General features: G+C 52.1%; 4 protein-coding genes across 4 annotated transcripts; 1 reads left to right on the top strand and 3 right to left on the bottom strand.

The window, feature by feature from the left end:
• Positions 1 to 57: 57 nt before the first annotated feature.
• On the bottom strand, positions 58 to 561 carry ENH_00022060 (hypothetical protein; the record flags this gene model as incomplete). The annotated part of the gene is made up of 1 exon (XM_013579560.1): positions 58 to 561. The coding sequence occupies one exon, from the start codon at positions 559 to 561 to the stop codon at positions 58 to 60; it is 504 nt and encodes a 167-aa protein (XP_013435014.1).
• A 268-nt stretch (positions 562 to 829) lies between these two features.
• On the top strand, positions 830 to 3,598 carry ENH_00022050 (26S proteasome subunit 4, putative; the record flags this gene model as incomplete). The annotated part of the gene is made up of 6 exons (XM_013579559.1): positions 830 to 895; positions 1,390 to 1,495; positions 2,003 to 2,192; positions 2,526 to 2,742; positions 3,031 to 3,120; positions 3,464 to 3,598. The coding sequence occupies 6 exons, from the start codon at positions 830 to 832 to the stop codon at positions 3,596 to 3,598; spliced, it is 804 nt and encodes a 267-aa protein (XP_013435013.1).
• An 800-nt stretch (positions 3,599 to 4,398) lies between these two features.
• ENH_00022040 (aquaporin, putative) lies at positions 4,399 to 5,673 on the bottom strand (the record flags this gene model as incomplete). Its single annotated transcript, XM_013579558.1, has 1 exon — positions 4,399 to 5,673. One exon carries the CDS (start codon positions 5,671 to 5,673, stop codon positions 4,399 to 4,401), a length of 1,275 nt encoding a protein of 424 aa, XP_013435012.1.
• A 1,905-nt stretch (positions 5,674 to 7,578) lies between these two features.
• On the bottom strand, positions 7,579 to 19,322 carry ENH_00022030 (hypothetical protein, conserved; the record flags this gene model as incomplete). Its single annotated transcript, XM_013579557.1, has 6 exons — positions 7,579 to 10,947; positions 11,275 to 11,331; positions 11,873 to 12,223; positions 12,484 to 12,929; positions 13,706 to 14,435; positions 14,976 to 19,322. The coding sequence occupies 6 exons, from the start codon at positions 19,320 to 19,322 to the stop codon at positions 7,579 to 7,581; spliced, it is 9,300 nt and encodes a 3,099-aa protein (XP_013435011.1).
• Between the last annotated feature and the right edge of the window lie 166 nt (positions 19,323 to 19,488).

Below are 19,488 nucleotides of genomic sequence, written 5' to 3'. Positions count from 1 at the left end.
CACCCCCCCCAAACCCCAAACCGCAAACCCCAAACCCTAAACCCTAAACCCTAAACCCTAAACCCTGCGTCTCAGGAGGAAGTGTCGCGTGTGGACGAGCTGCGGGGCTCTCCGTTGAGTGTCGGTACACTCGAAGAACTCATAGACGACCAACACGCCATTGTCAGTTCTTCCATCGGTCCAGAATATTATGTCAACATTTTGTCTTTTGTCGACAAAGACCTCCTCGAACCCGGCTGCTCCGTCCTTCTCCACAACAAGGTGCTGCTGCTGCTGCTGCTGCTGCTGCTGCTGCTGCTGTGCTGCTGCTGCTGCGGGTGTTGTGCTGCTGCTGTGCTGCTGCTGCTGCTGCTGCTGTTGGGCTGGTGCTGCTGGTGCTGGATGGTGATGCTGCTGCTGGATACTGCTGCTGCTGCTGCTGGATACTGCTGCTGCTGCTGCTGCTGGATATTGCTGCTGCTGCTGCTGCTGCTGCTGCTGCCGCCTTGTGGGGAGGGTGGCTGGCCGCTGTTTATTTGCTGCGGCTGTTCCAGCAGAGTGAAGGGGCCGGCAAGGCTGCATATGAGTGTTTTGCATTTTTGTTTTTATTTTTGTTTATTTTTGTTTATTTTTTGTTTATTTTTGTTTATTTTTTGTTTATTTTTGTTTATTTTTTGCTCATTTTTGTTTATTTTTTGCGCGTTTTTGTTTATTTGTTTGCATTTTCTTCAATTGTTCGCTTTTTTGTTTCTTTTTTTGCACTTTTGTTCTTTTTAAATGCACTTTTTTTGTTCAGACGAGCAGCATTGTGGGCATTTTGAGCGACGAAGTGGACCCGCTGATTTCGGTGATGAAAGTGGAGAAGGCGCCGCTGGAAACCTACGGGGATATCGGCGGGCTGGAGAAGCAAATCCAGGTGCAGAAGTTGTCGAAATGTTTGCAATTTGCGGCACTTTTTGCTTTTTTTTTGCATTTATTTCCTTTATTTTCACTTTAAATTTAAAAAGCCTTCAATTTAATGCTGGGGCCTCTTTTTTCGCGGCGAAAAGCCGAAAAGTCGCAAGCGGAAGCAGCAAAGAAGCAAACCGGCAGCGGCGAAAGTTCGCCATTTTTTCGTGTTTTTTGTTCTCCTTTTGTTTGTTTTATTATTTTCTTTTATTTATTTCATTTATTTTATTTAATTTTATTTGTTTTAAATCATATTTCACTTTTTAAATCTGAGAAGCAGCAGCAGCAGCCGAGAGCTTTCGTGGGATGCGCATGCTGGGGTGTGAGTTGCGGTGTACGCACACCTAAATGAATTTGAACTTTGGAATTATGAGGACTATTTCACATTTATGAATGCCATTTCTTTTGAATATTGAATTTATGAGGACTTTTTCACATTTGGGAGTGTTTGAATTCCTCCAGGAAGTCAAAGAAGCTGTTGAATTCCCGCTGACTCACCCGGAATTCTTCGAAGACATCGGCATAGCGCCGCCCAAAGGCGTCATTCTGTACGGGCCGCCAGGCACAGGTGAGCAGTTTAGATGAAATAAATCAAATAAATTAATTAATTAAATATTTCGCAAACTTCTTTTCTTTTTTGTGAGCTTTTTGGCTGCCTGTGGATCCCTTTGCTGCCAAACAGTTGGGCAAAACGGGGGAGCTTCGCTGGTGGCCTTGCGCAGCTGGTTTGCTGCTGCAGCAGCTGCTGCACTATTTGCTGCCTCAACTTTCTTTCTTTTCTTCTGTTTTTATTTTGCAGCATTTAATTATTTTTGGCTTTGGATTTAGTGGTTTCTTTTGCTTCTGCGCCGTTTGTGGCTGCTGCCATTCCTGCTGCTGCTGCTGCTGCCTTGCTGCTGCTGCTGCTGCTTCCGCTGCTGCACTTCTTGCTGCCATCCCGGCGCGTTCTCGTTCTGTGCCGCTGCTGCGGGCTTCCCGCGCGCCCCAGCAGCAGCAGCAGCAGCAGCAGCAGCAGCAGCAGCAGCAGCAGCAGCAGGAGGGCTCGTGTGGAGCTGCGTTTTGCTGCGACTTTCAGGGAAAACTCTGCTGGCGAAGGCCGTGGCGAACGAAACCAGCGCGACTTTCTTGAGAGTTGTTGGAAGTGAATTAATTCAAAAGTATTTGGGAGATGGGCCCAAACTGGTTCGCGAGATGTTCAAACTCGCCAAAGAAAACGCCCCTTCCATTGTCTTCATAGACGAGATCGACGCCGTGGGCACCAAGAGGTGCAAACAAACAACAAATAAATAAATAAATAAATAAATAAATAAATAAATAAATAAATAAATAAATAAATAAATAAATAGATGCATTTGCATGCATGCACTCCCATGCATGCACACTTCCATGCATGCACACTTACATGCAACTGCATGCATGCATGCATGCACACTTGCATGCACTTGCATGCATGCAACTGCATGCCTGCAACTGCATGCAACTGCATGCCTGCAACTGCATGCAACTGCATGCATGCAACTGCATGCATGCAAGTGCATGCATGCAAGTGCATGCATGCAAGTGCATGCATGCATGCATGCATGCATGCATTATTGCAGGTACGACGCGACGAGCGGGGGCGAGAAGGAAATTCAGCGGACGATGTTGGAGTTGTTGAATCAGCTCGACGGCTTTGAAGCGCGCGGAGACGTAAAAGTGATTTTGGCGACCAACAGAATCGAAAGTTTGGACCCGGCGTTGATAAGGCCGGGGCGGATCGACCGCAAGATTCAACTTCCCAATCCCGACACCAAAACCAAACGCAAAATCTTCCAAGTCCGCGCTTTCTTCTCCGCTTTCTTCACTTTTACTCTTTTTTATTCTTTTATTTCTATTTTATTCGATTTATTTAATTAATTCCGCTTTTTTTCGCGCTTTTTCGACGCAAATACTCCAAGTTTCACTCAGATTCAAGGGTTCTGCATGCGCGCTTCCTTCTTGCGTTCCAGACTTGAATCAGTGACTGCATGCATTTATTTTTGTTTTTTAATTTATTTTTATTTTTAATTTATTTTTATTTTTAAATTTAAATTTTTATTTCTTTATTGTTGGTTCGTTCGGCAGATCCACACTTCGCGAATGACGATGGCAGACGATGTGGACCTCGAGGAGTTCGTCATGGCCAAGGACGAGCTCTCGGGGGCGGACATTAAAGTGAATCTGCGCAATTAATGTCAAATTAATGCTAAATTAATGTTAAATTAATGTTAAATTAATGTTATTTTATTATTTTATTTTAATATTTGCAGAATATTCTGCCAAAATGCCTTTATAGCTTCGAATTTGCAAACTTGCACGCTGTTGGCGATTTGCAAATGAACGAATTCAGGCTGCTGCGCAAGAAAGCTGCCACTAAATGTGTTTGTTTTTATTTTCAATTTTGTTTTTATTTTCAATTTTGTTTTATTTTCAATTTTGTTTTATTTTCAGTTTTGTTTTTATTTTCAATTTGCATTTATTTGTTTATATTTTGAGTTTGCTGCTGCGGCGTCCGCAGGCAATCTGCACAGAGGCGGGCATGTTGGCTCTGCGGGAAAGAAGAATGAAAATAACTCAAGACGATTTGAGACAGGCAAAGGAAAAGGCCCTCTACAGAAAAAAGGGAGATATTCCGGAAGGTTTATATCTTTGATTAGCTTTCATCTTTATTCCCTTTCCATCTCACTGGAGTTGCAACAAACCTGCTGCTGCTGCTGCTGCTGCTGCTGCTGCTGCTGTTCTGGCGGCGCTTCAGTTCTTGTGGCGTTGCTGTGTGGTGCAATTGAACTAATTAGCTACACTTTGAGCTGACAGGCAGCAGCAGCAGCTGCTGCTGCAGCAGCTGCTGCAGCAGCAGCAGCGGCAGCTGCAGCAGCAGCAGCAGCAGCTGCTGCAGCAGCAGCAGCAGCAGCGCTGTTGGCGTGGCCGTACTTGGTGCGGGTCTGTGCAGCAGTGCTCTGATCTGCATGCGTTCGAACAGTTCAGGAACTGCGGTTTCTATTTCTGCCACTTTTTCTGAATTGTTTGTCTAAATTATGAAGTTTAAAAAGCAATGAACAAACGAGATCAACTTTGCGAAAAAAGAAAAATAAAAAGGTGAAAAAGTTGAACTAAAACCGCAGCGCCGCTGCTTTCCGCGGACTCGCTGGGAGTCCGGGCGAGGCGAAGTTGTCTTCGATTAAATAAGAGAATTAAATGGAAATAAAAGCAGCAAAAAATTTCAAACTGAAGAGCGCGCAGCAGCAGCAAGCCGCTGCTGCAGCAACTTGAACGCGCAGCAGCAGCAAGCCGCTGCTGCAGCAACTTGAACGCGCAGCAGCAGCAGCAGCAGCGAGCGGCAGCGCGGGCCCCTGGGCTCTCTGGGAAGGCCAGGAAGCAGCAAAAGTGCCGCAATTGGCATTTAATGGATAAAGAAGAGTTTTTGGCGGAGTTTTTGCGCGGAAAGCTGCAGATCTAGAGCCGCCTGCGGTACTCCGAAGGCAGCGCGCGCAGCAGCACCGCGCCGGCCGCGCAGCCGCAAACTGGCACGAAAACTGCAGCAAAAGTCTCCAGAAAGTTCGGAAAAGTTCCCGTTTTGCAAAAAGCGGCGAAAGCAGCGCCGAAAGAAGTGGCGGGGTTGACTGGGAGTGCAGATCCGGCCGCAGCCACCGAGAGTCCGTACACCCCGCCCACTGCTGCTGCGGCCGGCGATCCGAAGAACTCTCCCCAGTTTGTGCAATAAGAGATCATAAGAAGAGCACTGAGAGCCGCGCAGCAGGCGAGGGCCTTCCAGTCGCCCGCAGCGAGCGCTGCAGCGCCGCTGCTGCTGCTGCTGCTGCCCGCGAGCTGCAGCAGCAGCGCAGCAGCAAGCGCCCCGCAGGCCTGGAACAGCCACACAGCAGCTACTTCTCGAGTTATGCTGCGGCCCTCACTCAGAAGGGCCCCCGCAGAGACTGCGGGGTTGAGAGAGCCCCCAGAGAGGGGGGCCAGCATGCGGACAACAGCAGCAGCAAAGCAGGCGAGGCCTGCTGCAGCAGCGGGCCCCCCCTTTGCTGCTGCAGCAAGCAGCCCGCAGCTGAGGAAGAAAGTGCCCACCAACTCCGAGACCTCCAGACTCCCCTCCGAGGCCCGCAGCAGCAAACAAGAAAGGCCCGCAGCCAGGAGGGGCCCCAAGACCAGCGCGGCCAGCAGGGCCTCGTCCGTGGGGGCCCCCGAGACCCCGCGGGCCACGTTCACCCCCAGGGCCACTGCGGGGTTCAGAAAGGCCGCCGAGGGGCCCCCCAACGCGAAACTCCCGTACAGGAGGGCCCCCAGCCAGGGGCCCCCCCACTTGCTGCTGCTGGGGGCCCCCCGGAGGTGGGCGAAGGCCAGCGCGGCGCCGCAGACCAGCTGCACGGCCAGCAGCTGGCCCGCCGGCGCCGCGCCTGCGGCCCCCGGAAAGGCCTCTGAAGACCCACAAAGCCCGGAAAGCACAAAAGCTCCGGCTGCAGCGCCAGCAAACTGGGCCAGGATCAGCAGGAGGCCGGCGGTGGGCTCGAGGTGACCCTGGAAGATGTCCGCGAGCGCCAGCGCGGGGTTCAGCGTCCGCGCCTCCAGCCCGCGCATTCCCAGCAGCAACAGCCCGTAAGTCAGCGCCAAAGATGCTGGAAAATCCAAATACTGCAGCTTTAAAAGCGGCAGCAAGCCCGAGATCAGCAGCAGCGCCAAACAGCCCGCGAACTCCGCCACCGCCGGCTTCTGAGAACTCATCTTCAGGTGTCTGGCGAGCCAGCGCGACTCCGCAGCCTCTGCAACGGCGAACTCAACGCCTTAACGAATTCCAAAAAGCAAAACTTTTTACTTTTGCAAAAATTAAAATGATCTTTCACTTATTTCAAGTGCGGCGCCGCCGACTCGCCGCAGCCAGCCGCGCCGCCGACCGCAGGCCACCAGCAAGCCACACAGACAGAGAGCCGCTGCTGCTGCTGCTGCTGCTGCAGCTGCCTCTCGCCGCTGCCTCCCACTCCCAAACGACAAAAACAAACTTTATTCGTCTTTTTATTCGCTTTCGAACATTTGGGAAAAGAAAAAACTGCAGAAGTCCCGCAGCCGACGCGCCAGCCGCCTCCACTTAAAAGTCCGGAAACCCAGCGGCGAGCTGCTGCCCGCGAGTCCGCAGAACCAAAACGAAACCCAGAATGCAAATCCAATCAATTAATTTAATCCTAAATTCATTTGCGCCGATCTTTTTATTTATTTCGACGCAGATTCGACAGATATTCAACTTCGATACCTGTTGATTGGCTCCGTGGACCACCACGGTGGCTCGAGGCGGCCCGAAGTCTTAGGCCGACTCCGAAGGAATTTGTGAAGTAAAAGTAGAAATTAAATGAGGCCAAAAGAGCCTTTCAGAAGTTTAGTTGAATGTCCTTCAAATTAGCTCCAAATAAATATATTTGAAGACCCTTTTAATGCACTCGAGGGCTCAGTCAAGTATTTGAATTCATCTTCTGGGTTTCGCCGCCAGCAGCTCGAAAGCTTTCTTTTTCCACTCAAACTCCAACTGGCCAACTCAGAAGAAACTTGAACTTATAATGTGCAGAATAATATGCAGAAAATATATTTTAATATTTATATGCAGAATAATAAGCAGAAAATATACTTTAATATTTCAAATAAACGGCAAAGATCCAGAAAGGCCGCTGCACTTTGCAAGGAGTTTCCACTGTGCATGAACTCAGTTGGAGGAAGTCCAAGTGAATTAAATAAAACAAATAAAACAAACTCAACTCAAAAAAGTTCAGAAAACCCAAAAAGGGTTCAGTTCTTTCGTAAACTTGAAATGGAAAGTGTTTGGCAACAAAATGTTTCATGAAGTGCAACTCGAGCATGCAGATGGGGGCAAAAACGCGGGAAATAAAAGAGTTAAGAGGCCTTTCTTTCATCTAAATCTTTTATTTTATTTTATATTAAAATATTAAATCGTTTTGATTCATAAATACTGCAAATCGCATTCATTTCTGACAAAGAAGCTGCTAGAAGCTGAGGCTGCAAATGTGCACACTGACACATGAAAGAAAGCAGCTCAGAGGAACCACAAATGGAGTCCTCAGTAGAAGTGAGCTGGAGAATCTTTTATTAATTTAATAATTTGGCTTTTTTGTGTTGGAGTTGAAGGTTTAAATGATAAAAGTCTGCACAAGTGCTTGTGTGTGCATTCATAAAATGTGAATGTGCACTCTCCGCGCATGCAGTGCATGCGCGTTGAAGTCCTCTGCATGCATGCAAATAATTCTGCATTTCTTTTTAATTTATATATTTCAGTAAATGCAAAGAAATGCACAAGTGAGGCAGAGAAGGAGAGGCGCAGCAAAGAGCAGAGTGCATGCAGACTGCAGCGGAGCGCAGCCTGCGGAATAGAGAATTCAAAATAAATAAAAATGAACTGACAGCGCAATTTATATAAATAAATTACTTTGTTTATATTTGCAGTTCTTCATACTCTTAGTGCTTCTTCAGTGACTGATCCAGTAGCAGCAGCAGCTGCTGCTGCTGCTGCAGTGCAAACAAGTGCCTATACACATGCAGCTGATGCACTTGTCTCGTAACTGAACACTCAGCTGCTGCTGCAGCAGCAGCAGCAGCAACAGCAGCAGAACTGTCTCCTTTTGCAAGTCAAAACGAGTCCTCAAAAGTCAAGCGCAAAGGCCCCTCTGAACATTTGAATAAGGCAGGGGGGGAGGCAGAGGCGGGAGCAGCACCAGCAGCAGCAGCAGCAGCAGCAGCAGCAGAGCAGCTGGTGGCTCTCCGGTGTACGTACACCCCACCAACTGCAGCACAGGCTGCATTTTGTGCCTGGAAATTGTTCACTTCTCCGTGATTTAGTTTGCTGCTGCTAATGGCGTGGCCTCCTAAGCCAAGCAGCAGCTGCTGCTGCTGCTGCTGCAGCTGCTGCTGCTGCAGTGCCTGTACGCGGGGGGCACTGTAAGCCCGCAGCAGCGCAGCAGCAGCCCGGCCTCTGCCAGCCTCTGGCTGCTGCGGCGCCACAAAGACAGGAGAAGCTGCAGCAGCAGCAAATGCAGGAGTATCAGCAAGAGTGCCTGCAGCAGCAGCAGCTGCTGCTGCTGCTGCCGGGAAAGCTGCAGCAGGCGCACCTGCTGCAGCAGATGCCCCCGTTGTTGCGTTGTTTTGTGTGAAGTAAATTCTGCAGAGAGCTCCTTGCCTTGGTTTCATCGAAGCAATTGTGTTTGCCTGCGTGATGCTGCAGTTAAGAGTAGTGGGCTGCTGCTGCTGCTGCTGCTGCTGCTGCTGCTGTTGCTGCTGCTGCTGCTGTTGCTGCTGCTGCTGGTGATGAGTTTGGGCCTGGGAATAGGTTTGCTGGGGGCGATAATGAGGTCGCCCTGGCACCTGCTTCTGTAGCTGCTGCTGCAGCAGCTGCCGCTGCTGCAGTTGCTGCGGTTTCTGCTGCTGAGAAAAGATGCAGCTATTCCGCAGCTGCTGCTGCTGCTGCGTGACAGCAGCTGCTTCACGAAGCTGCTGCTGCTGCAGCTGCAGCTGCTGCTGCTGCTGAAACATTTGCTGCTGTTGATGCTGCTGTTGCTGCTGTTGCTGCTGCTCTCCAGCAGTAGCAGCAGCGGATGCTTTTCTAAACTCCATTGTTGTGTGGCATAAATCTCTTCTCACAGCATCAAACTCTTGAGGGCAGACAAAATGTGAATAGGGGGGTCCTTGAACTGCTGCTGCTGCTGCTGCTGCTGCTGCTGCTTGTGCTGCTGCTGCATTACCTGCTGCTGCTGTGGCTGCTGCGTTTGCACTTGATTTGCTGCGAATGGCCCCTGACCGTTGGTGTTCCTGCTGCTGCTGCCGGCAGTGGTGGAGCTGCTGTTGCTGCTGCGCCTGTAGCGGCTGTGTCTGCTGCTGCACTTGTTGTTGAATTTGGCGCTGCTGCTGCTGCTGCTGGTTTCTGTAAGGGCGAAGTTGCTGCTGCAGTTGCTGCTGCAGCCTCTTTTGGTGCAGCAGCTGCTGCTGCTGCTGCTGCAGCAACTGCTGACAGGACTGCTGGTGCAGTAGCTGTTGCTTCAGTTGCACGCGTTGCTGTTGCATATGCTGCCGCTGCATGTACGGCTGCCGCTGCTGCTGCTGCTGCTGCTGCTGCTGCTGCTGCCTTTGCGTTTGCTGTTTTCTTTGCAGCAGCAAATGGGGCGTCTGCTGCACTGTTTGCTGCTGTGGCCCGTGGCTCCTGTTTGCTGCTGTCGGTACACTTGGAACGCAAGATGCCTCATTGTTGGCTTTTGAACTTTTGCATTTTATTTCTTTGTTTTCTTTCTTTTCATTTGCTGCTTCTTCTTCTATAATGCGGAACTCTTCGAGATCTGGGGGCCCCCCAAACCCCGGGGGCCCCCCTGCCATCTTTGGACTTTGAAGTGCATCTTGGGGGCCCTTAGTTGCAGGGCTTTCGGACTCATGGGCTGCCGCTTCTGCTGCTGCTGCTGCTGAGGCAGCAGCAGGGGTGGGTGCAGCTGCTGCTGCAGCTGCTGCAGCTGCTGCAGCTGCTGCAGCTGCTGCAGCTGCTGCTCCTGCTGCACCCTGAGAGCAGCTGCGCATGGCTGCTGCAGCGATTCTGCAGGAGCCACGCCTGAGTCCGTTGGGACCCACGGGCTTCCTTGCATGGCTTCCGACGTCTCCCCGAGATGCAGCAGCTGCTGCTGTTGCTGCTGTTGCTGCTGTTGCTGCTGTTGCTGCTGTTGCTGCGAACGGTGGCGCCGTTGCTGCCGCTGCTGGTGGCGCTGTTCTTGTTCCCACCGACGATGGATCAACTGCAGCAGCTGTTGCTGCTGTTGGCGCCGCTGCCGCTGCTGTTGCTGCTGCTGCTGCTGCTGGAGCTCTAGACGTTCCTACCATTCCAAGGTAAAGCGGCGCTTCTGCACTTTCTGCTGCTGCTGCTGCTGCTGCTGCAGCTGCTGCTCCTGCAGTCGGCAGCTCAGCTGCTGTGTCTTCCTGTAAAGCCCCAAATAAAGATACTACAGAGTCGGAAAGGGAAAGGGCCAGCGCCTGCGCATGCTCAAGTGTTGCTGCTGCTGCTGCTGCTGAGCTTTCCAGTTCGCGCAGCAGCAGCCAACACTCAGCTGCATCCTCTTTGTTCAATGCTGCTGCTGCTGCTGCTGCTGCTGCTGCTGCTGCATCTGCTGCTGCCACTGCTTCGCTGGGGAATTCGTGGTTTGCTGCAGCAGCAGCAACAGTAGGGGGCGGCCCGCGAAGGCCAAGTGAAGTCCCCATTAGCTGCAGCAGCGCAGCAAGCCGCTGCTGCGCAGCTGCAATAAAGAACAGAGGACTTCCAAGAGACTTGATTTGCTGCAGCAAACGGATTGCTTTCTCCTCTGCTGCTCGAGGCCGCAGCTGTCGCCGCGGGCCAGCCGATGCAGCAGCAGCAGCAGCAGCAGCAGCAGCAGCAGCAGACAGCAAACCGTTGCCCAAGCATTTGCTGCAGCTGTTGCGCCACTGGGGAGCAGCTACTTGAAGGGAGAGGAACCCGCTTTCCAGCAGCTGAGCAGCTGCAGCAGCCGCAGGAGTGGCAACAGCAGCAGCACAACTTGCTTCTGCTGCTGCAGGGGAAGCAGCAGCAGGCGCAGCAAGTGCCACTGCTGTTCTTGCTGCTGTGCGGCCCTTCCCGAAGGTGTCAGAGAGAGACTTGATAATTTCCTGCTGTTGCTCTCGCTGTTGTTCTTGCTGCTGCTGTTGCTGCTGCTGCTGCTGTCCCTGTTGTTGCTGTTGTTGCCGTTGCTGCTGCTGCTGCTGCTGCTGCTGCTGTTGCTGCTGCAGCAGTTGATGCACGAAAGCCCCTAGAAGCAGCCTGTAGGCTATGAGGGAGTCCTTCATCAAGGCTCGACTCCTGAGGCTCTCTTGCGGTTGCTGAGATTTTTGTTGCTTTCGCTGCAGGAGCTGCTGCTGTTGCTGCTGCTGCTCTTCCTGCTGCTGCTGCAGTCGTGGCAGAGTTTGAAGAGCCGCTTGCTGCTGCTTCTCGAGGAATGCAAGGCGAAGACAAAGCTGAGGCAGCGAAACCCATAAAATTCAGAAATAGAGCCATCTAGTGCAGCAAACAGCAGCAGAAATGAAAATGCATTTCAAAACTTGAGAGTAAATGTGAGAAGCAAAGGGCACAGTAGGTGCACCAAGCAGCAGCAGGAGGCTGAGGCAACAAGAGCTGAAATGAGGCAAAGAGAAGAAATAAAAATCCAAATAAAAACAGAAACAAAGAAGCAGCAGACAGCAGCTGCCCCTTCTTCTTTGTTTTATAAGCTACTCATAATAAAGTAACTGCAAGGAATGCAGCAGCTGCAGCAGCAGCAGCAGCGACAGCTGCGGCATCCTCACTTCAATTATAAGAGAAAGAAAGAGCTGCAATAAGCCATGCGCGGAGGCTGCGGTCACCTGTTGGCGCATAGCAGCAGCACCAGCAGCAGCAGCACCAGCAGCAGCAGCAGCAGCAGCAGCAGCAGCAGCAACAAACTGGGACAGCTCAGCATCAGTAAATGCCAAGCATGCACCTCTTAGTGGCAAAAAGCCAAAAACGGAATTCGGAGAACAAAATAAACACAAGCCAGAAAACGGCCCAGCCAAATACTTGTAAACAGCTGCATAAGAAGACGAATGGGCGAATGAGAAGCAGACAAACAAACAGAAATAAAGAAAAGATAAATAATAAGAAACAATAGAGAAAAAAAACAAAAAAAAAGAACAAAAAACAAATAAATGGAAGAACAACTGAACAGATTGAACAGACAGGCAAGGATAAACAAGTGAGTAAAGATAAAGGAAGTGAGGAAAGACAGAACGCACAGGCAATTCGAGACTGAGGCAAAAGCAAACAAATAAATTTAAATAAAAGAAAATAAATGAATAAGAAAAACTTGATTAAAAGAGGAACCCAAAAGAGGAAAAGAAATTCAAACGCGAAGACTGAAACCAACACATTCACTTTTGCGCCTGTCACCTCTTTACTGTCTTTGCAAAACAAAGCGCTGAGGCTGTCAGTTTCATTTTCTTTTGCATGCGCGAAGATTCGAAGCAGCTGTTCGGCAGTGTGCATGCGTGTTGCTGCATCTCGCTGCAGCAGCAGCACCTGTTGCTGCAGCGCGCTTGCTGCGGACTGCTGCTGCTGCAGCTGCTGCTGCGCTGCTGCTGCTGCTGCCTCCGCCTCCCTTAGCGCCCCAGACAGCCCCTTCTTCTCAGCAGCAACGCGCTGCAGCAAAACTGAATGCTGCGCCTGCTGCAGCAGCAGCAGCTCCTGGGCCCACTGCTGCCGCTCCCTGTCCACTGCTTCCTGCAGCACCAACAGCAGCAGCAGCAGCAGCAGCAAAAGCTGTCTCAGCATTCATGACTCTGCTGTTTTGTTCTCACTAGGTGTGCTTGTAACTCAGCACTTTTCCAGCTGGCCCCTGCTGCTGCTGCTGCTGCTGCTGTTATTGCCGTTTCCGCTACCGCCGTTGCTGCTGTTATTGCTGTTCCGGCTACTGCCGCTGCTGCCGTTGCTGCTGCCGTTGCTGCTGCTGTTGCTGCTGAGACTGATACTGCTGCTGTTACCTGCAGGTATGTGAGTTTGTAGCTGAGTGCGTCTGCTTCTACTTCTGCTGTTTGTGCCCTTAGCGCAGTTTCATCTTTGCAAGCTTTGAATTGCTGCAGCAGCAGCAAATTGTCTTTCAGCTGCTGCACTTCTGCCTCTGACCGTTGCAGGGCCCCTCTCGCTTGCTGCAGCTGTTGTTTCTGTGCTGCGTACGCAGCTAGCAGCTGTTGCTGCTGCTGTTGCAGCAGCTGCACGGACGTACTGCCATCTTGGCCGTAACAGCAGTTGCAGCCGCAGCTGCAGCTCCTGCTGCTGCTGCTGCTGCTGCTGGAGTCGCTGCAGCACCAGCAGCAGGTGCTGCTGCAGCGGCCAGGCTGGGGCTGAGGCGCTGCTGCATCGCTGCAGCAGCTGCTGCAGCCGCTGCTGGCCTTTGGCGCTGCGTATATTTCTAAGGGCTCCGTTTGCCCTGCAAGAAAGCAACTTCGAGGCGCTGCTGATGGCCCACAAGGACAAAACAAACAGACAAACAGGAAAATAAATTGACAAATAAATAATGCATAAAACAAATGAACAATTAAAGCCATCAAACAGCCACTGGTCTGAAATACTAGCAAACATGACTGCTGTTCAGATCAGCAGCACATCAGCCCGCCAGTTGATTTGGCTATACAGTTTCGAGGGCCAGAAAGCTAATTATCTTTATTAATATTCATGAAAACAGAATAATATTTTGCAAATAGAACAGTTTCTTCGAAAATAGGAGAATCTTTTTGCACTTGTATTCTCTGGAAGCTGAGGCTGAGACAAAGTGATGCAAGTCCTTGAGTGGATTCAAAATTGAGAAAAAGACAGAAGTGGCTGCAGTTTGAAGCCAAGACAAACAGGAGAAGTGGAAACTTTGCCATTTTTTGTTCTTTTAATTGCATTTCTCTTTGATTCGTTTGTTAAATGTATTTTAAATGCAGCAAATCAGAATCAACTGCCCATTGACTTCACAGCTGGCGGACTCCTCATTTGTTGTAGAGCCATTAGATCTGTCTGTTTCACCCCGCATTCACTTTGCTGCTGCTGAGCTTTGACTCTTGAATAATATCCCTATATACATATATATATATATATATATATATGTCTACATATAGATAAATATTATATATAATCTGTTATCTTTTCTTTGTTAAATGCGTTAATCTGTGTTCACTTTGCGGGGCACTTTTGCTGAACTTTTCGTTCACTGTTTCTCACCCCGCAGCTGTCCTGCGTTCGCGCCGAAACTTTGCTGTGCCGCCTCACTGGGCCCCCCCGCCTCCCCTCCAGGGGGCCCCTCGGGGGGCCCCCTCCCAGCTGCTTCTTGGGGGCCCCCCTTCCCGGCGAGGGGGCCCCCAAAGGCCAGCCGGAGCTCAGCTTGGCTGAGTGCCTCCGTTAGCTCCAGCAGAGCCAATTCGGAAGCTGCCAGCCGCCGGGCGAGGCCTTCTTGGGCCCTTGCTGCTCTCTGGGAAGCCCCTATGGGCTTTGAGACGCATTTCCGGCCCCTGCTGCTGCTGCTGCTTGTGCTGCTGCTTGTGCTTCTGCTGCTGCCACTGCTGCTGCAAGCTGTAGTGCAGGTGGCGGCGGTTGTGCCGCTGCTGCTGCTGCACGGGAAGGAGCAGCAGCTCTGTGCTGCTTCAACTGTTGTTTTGACTAAGGACTCTCGCCACTGCGACAGCTGCTGAAAGACAGCGTTCTCTGCTGCTGCAGCAGCTGCTGCTGCTTCTTGCCGGGCTCCTCCCAAGGCTTTGCGCAGGGCTCCTCGGAGCCGGGAAACCTCACGAGACAGAGAATAGTGCTGGGACAGCAGCAGCTGTTGCTGCTGTTCTCTCGCGTACAGGGCCAAGAGAGTCTGCTGCTGCTCACGCTGCAGCAAACTCTGCTGTTTCTGAAGGTCTGCTGCAGCTCGAGCAGCGTCCGCCGCTGCGCAGCGCTCCAGCACAGAGAACTGCAGCAGCAGCAGCAAAGACAACCGCAGCAACAGCTGCAGCAGCTGCAGGTCCCTGAGTCATGAAGACACCTGCTTCTTTTCTGTAAGCGATAAAGACACTGCAGCACGAGGAAGCAGAGAGGAACAATAGAGACAAAGGAAAAAGGAAGAAGAGCACAAGGAAACAAACAAGCAGAGATAACGAAAAAAGGGGGTAGAAAGAATGAAGAGGTAAGCGGCCACTAATAACAAAACAAACAACCAGAGAGAAGCAAAAGACGAGGCAAGAAAGCAAAAACGAAACGAACTCGCAAAAGGTCGAAGGTCAAGAGTGCAGCAACAAAAGAAAGGAACAAAAAGAAACAAAAAGAGCTAAAAAGAGCAGCAAAAACACAAATCTGCACACAAGAGCCAAAAGATAGCGCGGGGCTGCGGGGGGAAGCTGAGGAAGAAAGTGAATTGGGAAATAAAAGAGGAATTATAAAAAAGGGAAAATAAAACAAACAAAAAGAAAACAAAAGAAGCAACAGAGTGGCAAAGATAACAGACAAGACGGACTTTTCTTTCCAGAGCGTGGACTTGAGCTGAGAGATTTGCTGCCTTTGTTTGCGCCGCCACTCTTTTGGAAATCTCTTTTTGCATTCTTTCAATTAACTCTTTGTTCTTTTTGCTGCTTGCTGCTTCTCTTTGGCGGCTCAAAGACAAACGGCGGCAAATGCACAGCAGCGAATTGCACAGCTGCTGCAGCACCAGCTCGCCCAGGTCCCGCAAGCCCGCAGATTCACCCACTCTCGGCTCTGCGCTGCTGTTGCTGCTGCTGCTGCTGCTGCTGCTGCTGCTGCTGCTGCTCAGTGGTGGCTGCTGCTCACCGGTGGGCCAGCGCCACACAGTCGCCGGTGCAGGTTGTGCTGCTGCCAACTGCTGCAGAGGATCTCCTGCTGCTGTTGTGTTTGCTTCTGCGGCTGCTGCTGCTGCTACTGCTGCTGTGCTTGAGTTATCTGCTGAGCTCCGCGTGTCTGTTGTGTTCGCCTTCGTTGTATCTGCTTTCACAATTATTATTTCTCGTTTCAAGCACTCAATGCCACTCACCAGTTGCAGCACAGCCCATACTAAAGGGTCAGTTTCAGCTGTGGCAGTTGTTGCTGCAGTTGCTGCTGTTGCTGCTGCTATTTCTGTTGCTTCAACGCTACTTGCTGCATCTGGAAGCTCCGAGTAGCTGGCTCTGCAGCGACAAATTTGCTGCTTTTCATCGCCCTGCTGCTGCTGCTGCTGCTGCTGCTGCTGCTGGGTAGTTGTGCAATGCTCTTGTGCTTCAAGCATCTGCATTTGCTGCCGTTGCATCTTCCTGACCTTTTCGTGTTTCTGCTGTATGTGCTGCTGCAGCTGCTGCTTCCAAATGTCTCTTTCGCTGCTGATTACTTCTACGTAGAGCTGCAGCTGCTGGTTGGACTGCCGCAGCTCATCTGCTGCTGCTGCTGCTGCAGCTGCCGCTGCACGTTGCTCCCGCTGCGCTGCAGTAGCAGCGTTGAACTGCACCTGCATTGATACATTTCGTGACAAAGAGCAAAGCAGCTTTTTCTCAGCGGTTGCTGCTGCAGCTTCTGCTGCTGCTGCTGCTGCTGCTTTTTCGGCTGCCTGCTGCTGCAGCTCCTTCAAAGCAGCTTCCTTAGCTGCTAGAAGCTGCGTCTTAACTATGAGAGAAGCCGTAGCTTCACCTAATCTCCGCTGCAGCTCCCAGCAGCTGGACCGGCAGCTGCAGCAGCACTTGCTGCGGCGGCTGCTGCTGCAGCAGCAGCCGTCTTTTTTGCGAACAAGAGCAAGGGATTCCTCAATGGTCCGGAACTGTTGTTGCTGCTGCTGCTGCTGCTGCTGTTGCTGCTGCTGGTCACGTGCTGACTGAGTAGTTAGGCAATAGTAATCTGAACTAGGCAAACGCACTCCGTCCCGGGCCTGTTGGCAGTCCCTGTCTGGCATGGCCTTTCCAGCAGCAACATCGTACGCTGCTGTTGCTGCCGTAGCTTCTGCTGCTGCTGCTGCTGCTGCTGCTGTTTCAGCTGGACTCTCTAGAGAGTCCATCAGTTGCTGAATCTCAGCAGGGACCTCCAGCGCGCAAAAAGCTCGAGGAGCAATTTGCCGCTGCGTTTGCTGCTGCTCAGCTGCATTGGGAAACGCGGACTTCGGAGAGCTGCTGCCATCCTCGCTGCTGCAGCTGCTGCAGCTGCTGCAGCTGCTGCAGCTGCTGCTGCTGCGCGCGTGTGTGTGCTGTCGCGCGCTGCCCCGGTTGCGCCTGCCGTGGTGCATCTTTGCTGCTGATGCTGCATGTCTTCGCTGCAAAGAAGAAAGGAAGCGGAGGCACTTTTGAGTTGAAACAACTTGAGTCTTCACCTGCTGCTCGCGCTGCTGCGCGGCCTCGAGGCGGCGGGAGAGGTCAGCACACTGCGCAGCAGCAGCTCGAGCAGCAGCAGCAGATTGCTGCTGCTGCTCCTCTAGCCGTAAAAGTAGTCGCTTCACGCGTTCTTGGGCTGCTGCTGCTTCGGCTGCTGCTGCTGTTGCCGCTGCGTCCGCTGCATCAGCTTTGCGCTGAAGCAACTCCTGCTGCTGCTCGTGCTGCACTTGTGCAGCAGCAAACGCAATCTTAAGAGCCTGTAATTCTTCTTGCTGCCTCTCTGCTGCTTCGTGTTGCTTCTGCAGCTCATCCAAGCAGCTTTTCTGCTCCGTCTGTACCGACTTGCAGCAGCTGTTGCTGCTCTTGACGTAGCTGCTGATGCTCCTGCTGTTGCTGCTGCTGCACACTTGAATATCTGTCTGATCCACGCGCAACTTATTAAGAATTTCTTTCTGCTGCTTGAAAGGGTACATTTCCTCTAAAAAGGATTCTAATGTGTCATCTTCGCTGCTGTTCACAAAAAGCTGCTTTTCATCTGCTGTCAGTTCGGTAGGCAGCAGCGACTCTCCACGAAGCAGCTGCTGCGGCTCTTGCTGCTGCGGGGGCTCCTGCTGATGCAGCAGCTGTGGCTGAGGCTGTTGCTGCTGCTGCTCCTGCTGCTGCTGCTGCGGCCCACGCTGCATGTGTGACTGCTCTGGCCGATGTTGTGGCTGTTGCTGTGGCTGAGGCTGTGGCTGCTGCGGTGGCTGTTGCTGCGCGTGTGGCTGTGGCTGGGGCTCTGAATGCGGCTGCTGCTGCTGGTGTTGCTGCTGACTTAGCAGCTGCTGCTCAGCTAGACCCTGAGATCCTCTTTCTTGTGCTAGGAGTCGTTGCTGACGTTGCCAGTCTGCAGTGACGTGGATTTGAGTCTGTGTTTGCTGCTGTTGTTGCTGCTGCTGCTGCTGCAGAGCCTGACGTGCATTTTGCTGCATCTCTCCAAGCAGCTCGAGGGCTTCAATTTCCTCTCTGCTGCGCTGCAGGGCCTCCTGCAGCAGCAAATTTTCCGCTTGAAGGCGTGCCACCGCTGCTGAGGCTGCTGTTGCTTCTGTTTCTGCAGCAGTTTGCGTTGTTTTTGCATTCAATGTGGCACTAACTGCTGCAGTTGGTGAAGCAGTAGCTGCTGGGGTTTGTGCTTGCTGCTGCTGTGCATGCGGTGGCTGCCTCACGCTCGACCCTGTTGTGGACCCTTCAGCAGCAGCAGTGGTGCTTCCCTCTTCTGAAAGCCTTTCTGTGGGCTCTTGAATTTTGCTGTGGCTCGTTGCGCCTTTTGCTGCAGCATTTCCGCCAGTGGCCTGGTGGTCTCTGACCCCTGTGGCTTCCTTACCATTTGCAGTGCCCTTTGCAGGCCCATCTAACCTGCTGCTGTGTGGGTCAAGAGAGGAAGCAGCGGAGGAGAGCGTGTCAAGGGTTAGCAGTTCCAGCGGAGGAGCTTTTCTGCTGCTGCTGCTGCTACTACTACTACTGCTGCTGCTGCTGCTGCTGTTGCAGTTGCCGTTGCTGCAGCGATCTGGAGAGTGTTGCCTCGAACGTGAAGATGGAACGGAAAGAGAAGGCAGCGCGCGTGAGCGCCTGGGGCTTTCTAGGCGAAGCCGCCAGGCCCGCAGTGCTGGGCTGACTGGTGTTTGCTGCTGCGGCTGTTGCGTCTGGTGAGACGAAGTGAAAAGAGGGGAAGGGTCCCAAGAGGAAGCAGCAGAGGACCAGCTGTGCTGCTGTCCTTCTGCAGAAACTGAAGAAACTGGCCCTTTCAAAGGCATGCAGCAAGATGGTGTGGCGCTGTCGCTCCTTTCCCGCCTCGCACACGCAGGCCTACGGCCAACACAGCAGCGGCCGCCTGAAGAGGCGGAGCGAACAGCAGCAGGAAAGCGGCAGCTGCTTAGGGGCACGGCTTCGGGCCAGGTCGCTGGCTGCTGGCTGCTGGAGAGTTCAGGAAACGTCGAGGCATCTGCCCGCCTTGTGCCTGAGATTGTTGGTTCTTTCGGTAGTAACTCATGAGAAATAATAACTGGGAGCTTTAGACTGCACTTTAAGGCTCTTATAGCTATGCTTTCCTGCAAAACGCGAGCTGATCCTGGGCCGGCAGGTGAGGCTTCGCCCGCGCTGCTACCCCCAGGCAGCAGTCGAGTGATCACTGGTATGAACACTGAGCCACCAGGGGGCAGTTTGAGCTTTTCCTTATGAACAAATATCAGTGACGGATTGGATGCAGTGACAGAGAGCGTTTCCTCTGTGTCGCTTCTGTTTGTCAAACGCACGTGGCGGCGGAGCCACTCCCCGGGCTGGCAGCCCTCGAAGACCAAAGGGAAAGGCCACACTTCAATAGGCCCATCCTTTCGTATTCCTTCTTGTGGTAAAGAAGCGGGGGCTTCGGAACCGCTAAGGGAAGGCTCGCAGACTGAGGGGTGGCAGGGCTCGTAGGACGCCTCGGAGCTTCCCTGTGTTGCATTTTCCGCATTTTTAATTCCACCAGAACTGCGGCCCATTAGACAGTTCTACTCGTTAAAAAGTTTGCCCAGCTTGTTAACAATGTCAAAGAAGGACGGGGACTCTCAGTTGCCAAACAGAGGATCGCAACCCGCATGCCCTACAGGGTCACTTCGAGGCGCACACGAGGGTAACTGGTAGCGAAACACTCAGTTTTACAACACA

Source organism: Eimeria necatrix, genomic scaffold, assembly GCF_000499385.1.
Source record: "Eimeria necatrix Houghton genomic scaffold, Enh_scaff176, whole genome shotgun sequence".
Classification (NCBI taxonomy): Eukaryota; Apicomplexa; class Conoidasida; order Eucoccidiorida; family Eimeriidae; genus Eimeria; species Eimeria necatrix.
Note: the sequence above shows the minus strand (reverse complement) of the source record. Positions and strands in the feature narration are given on the sequence as shown.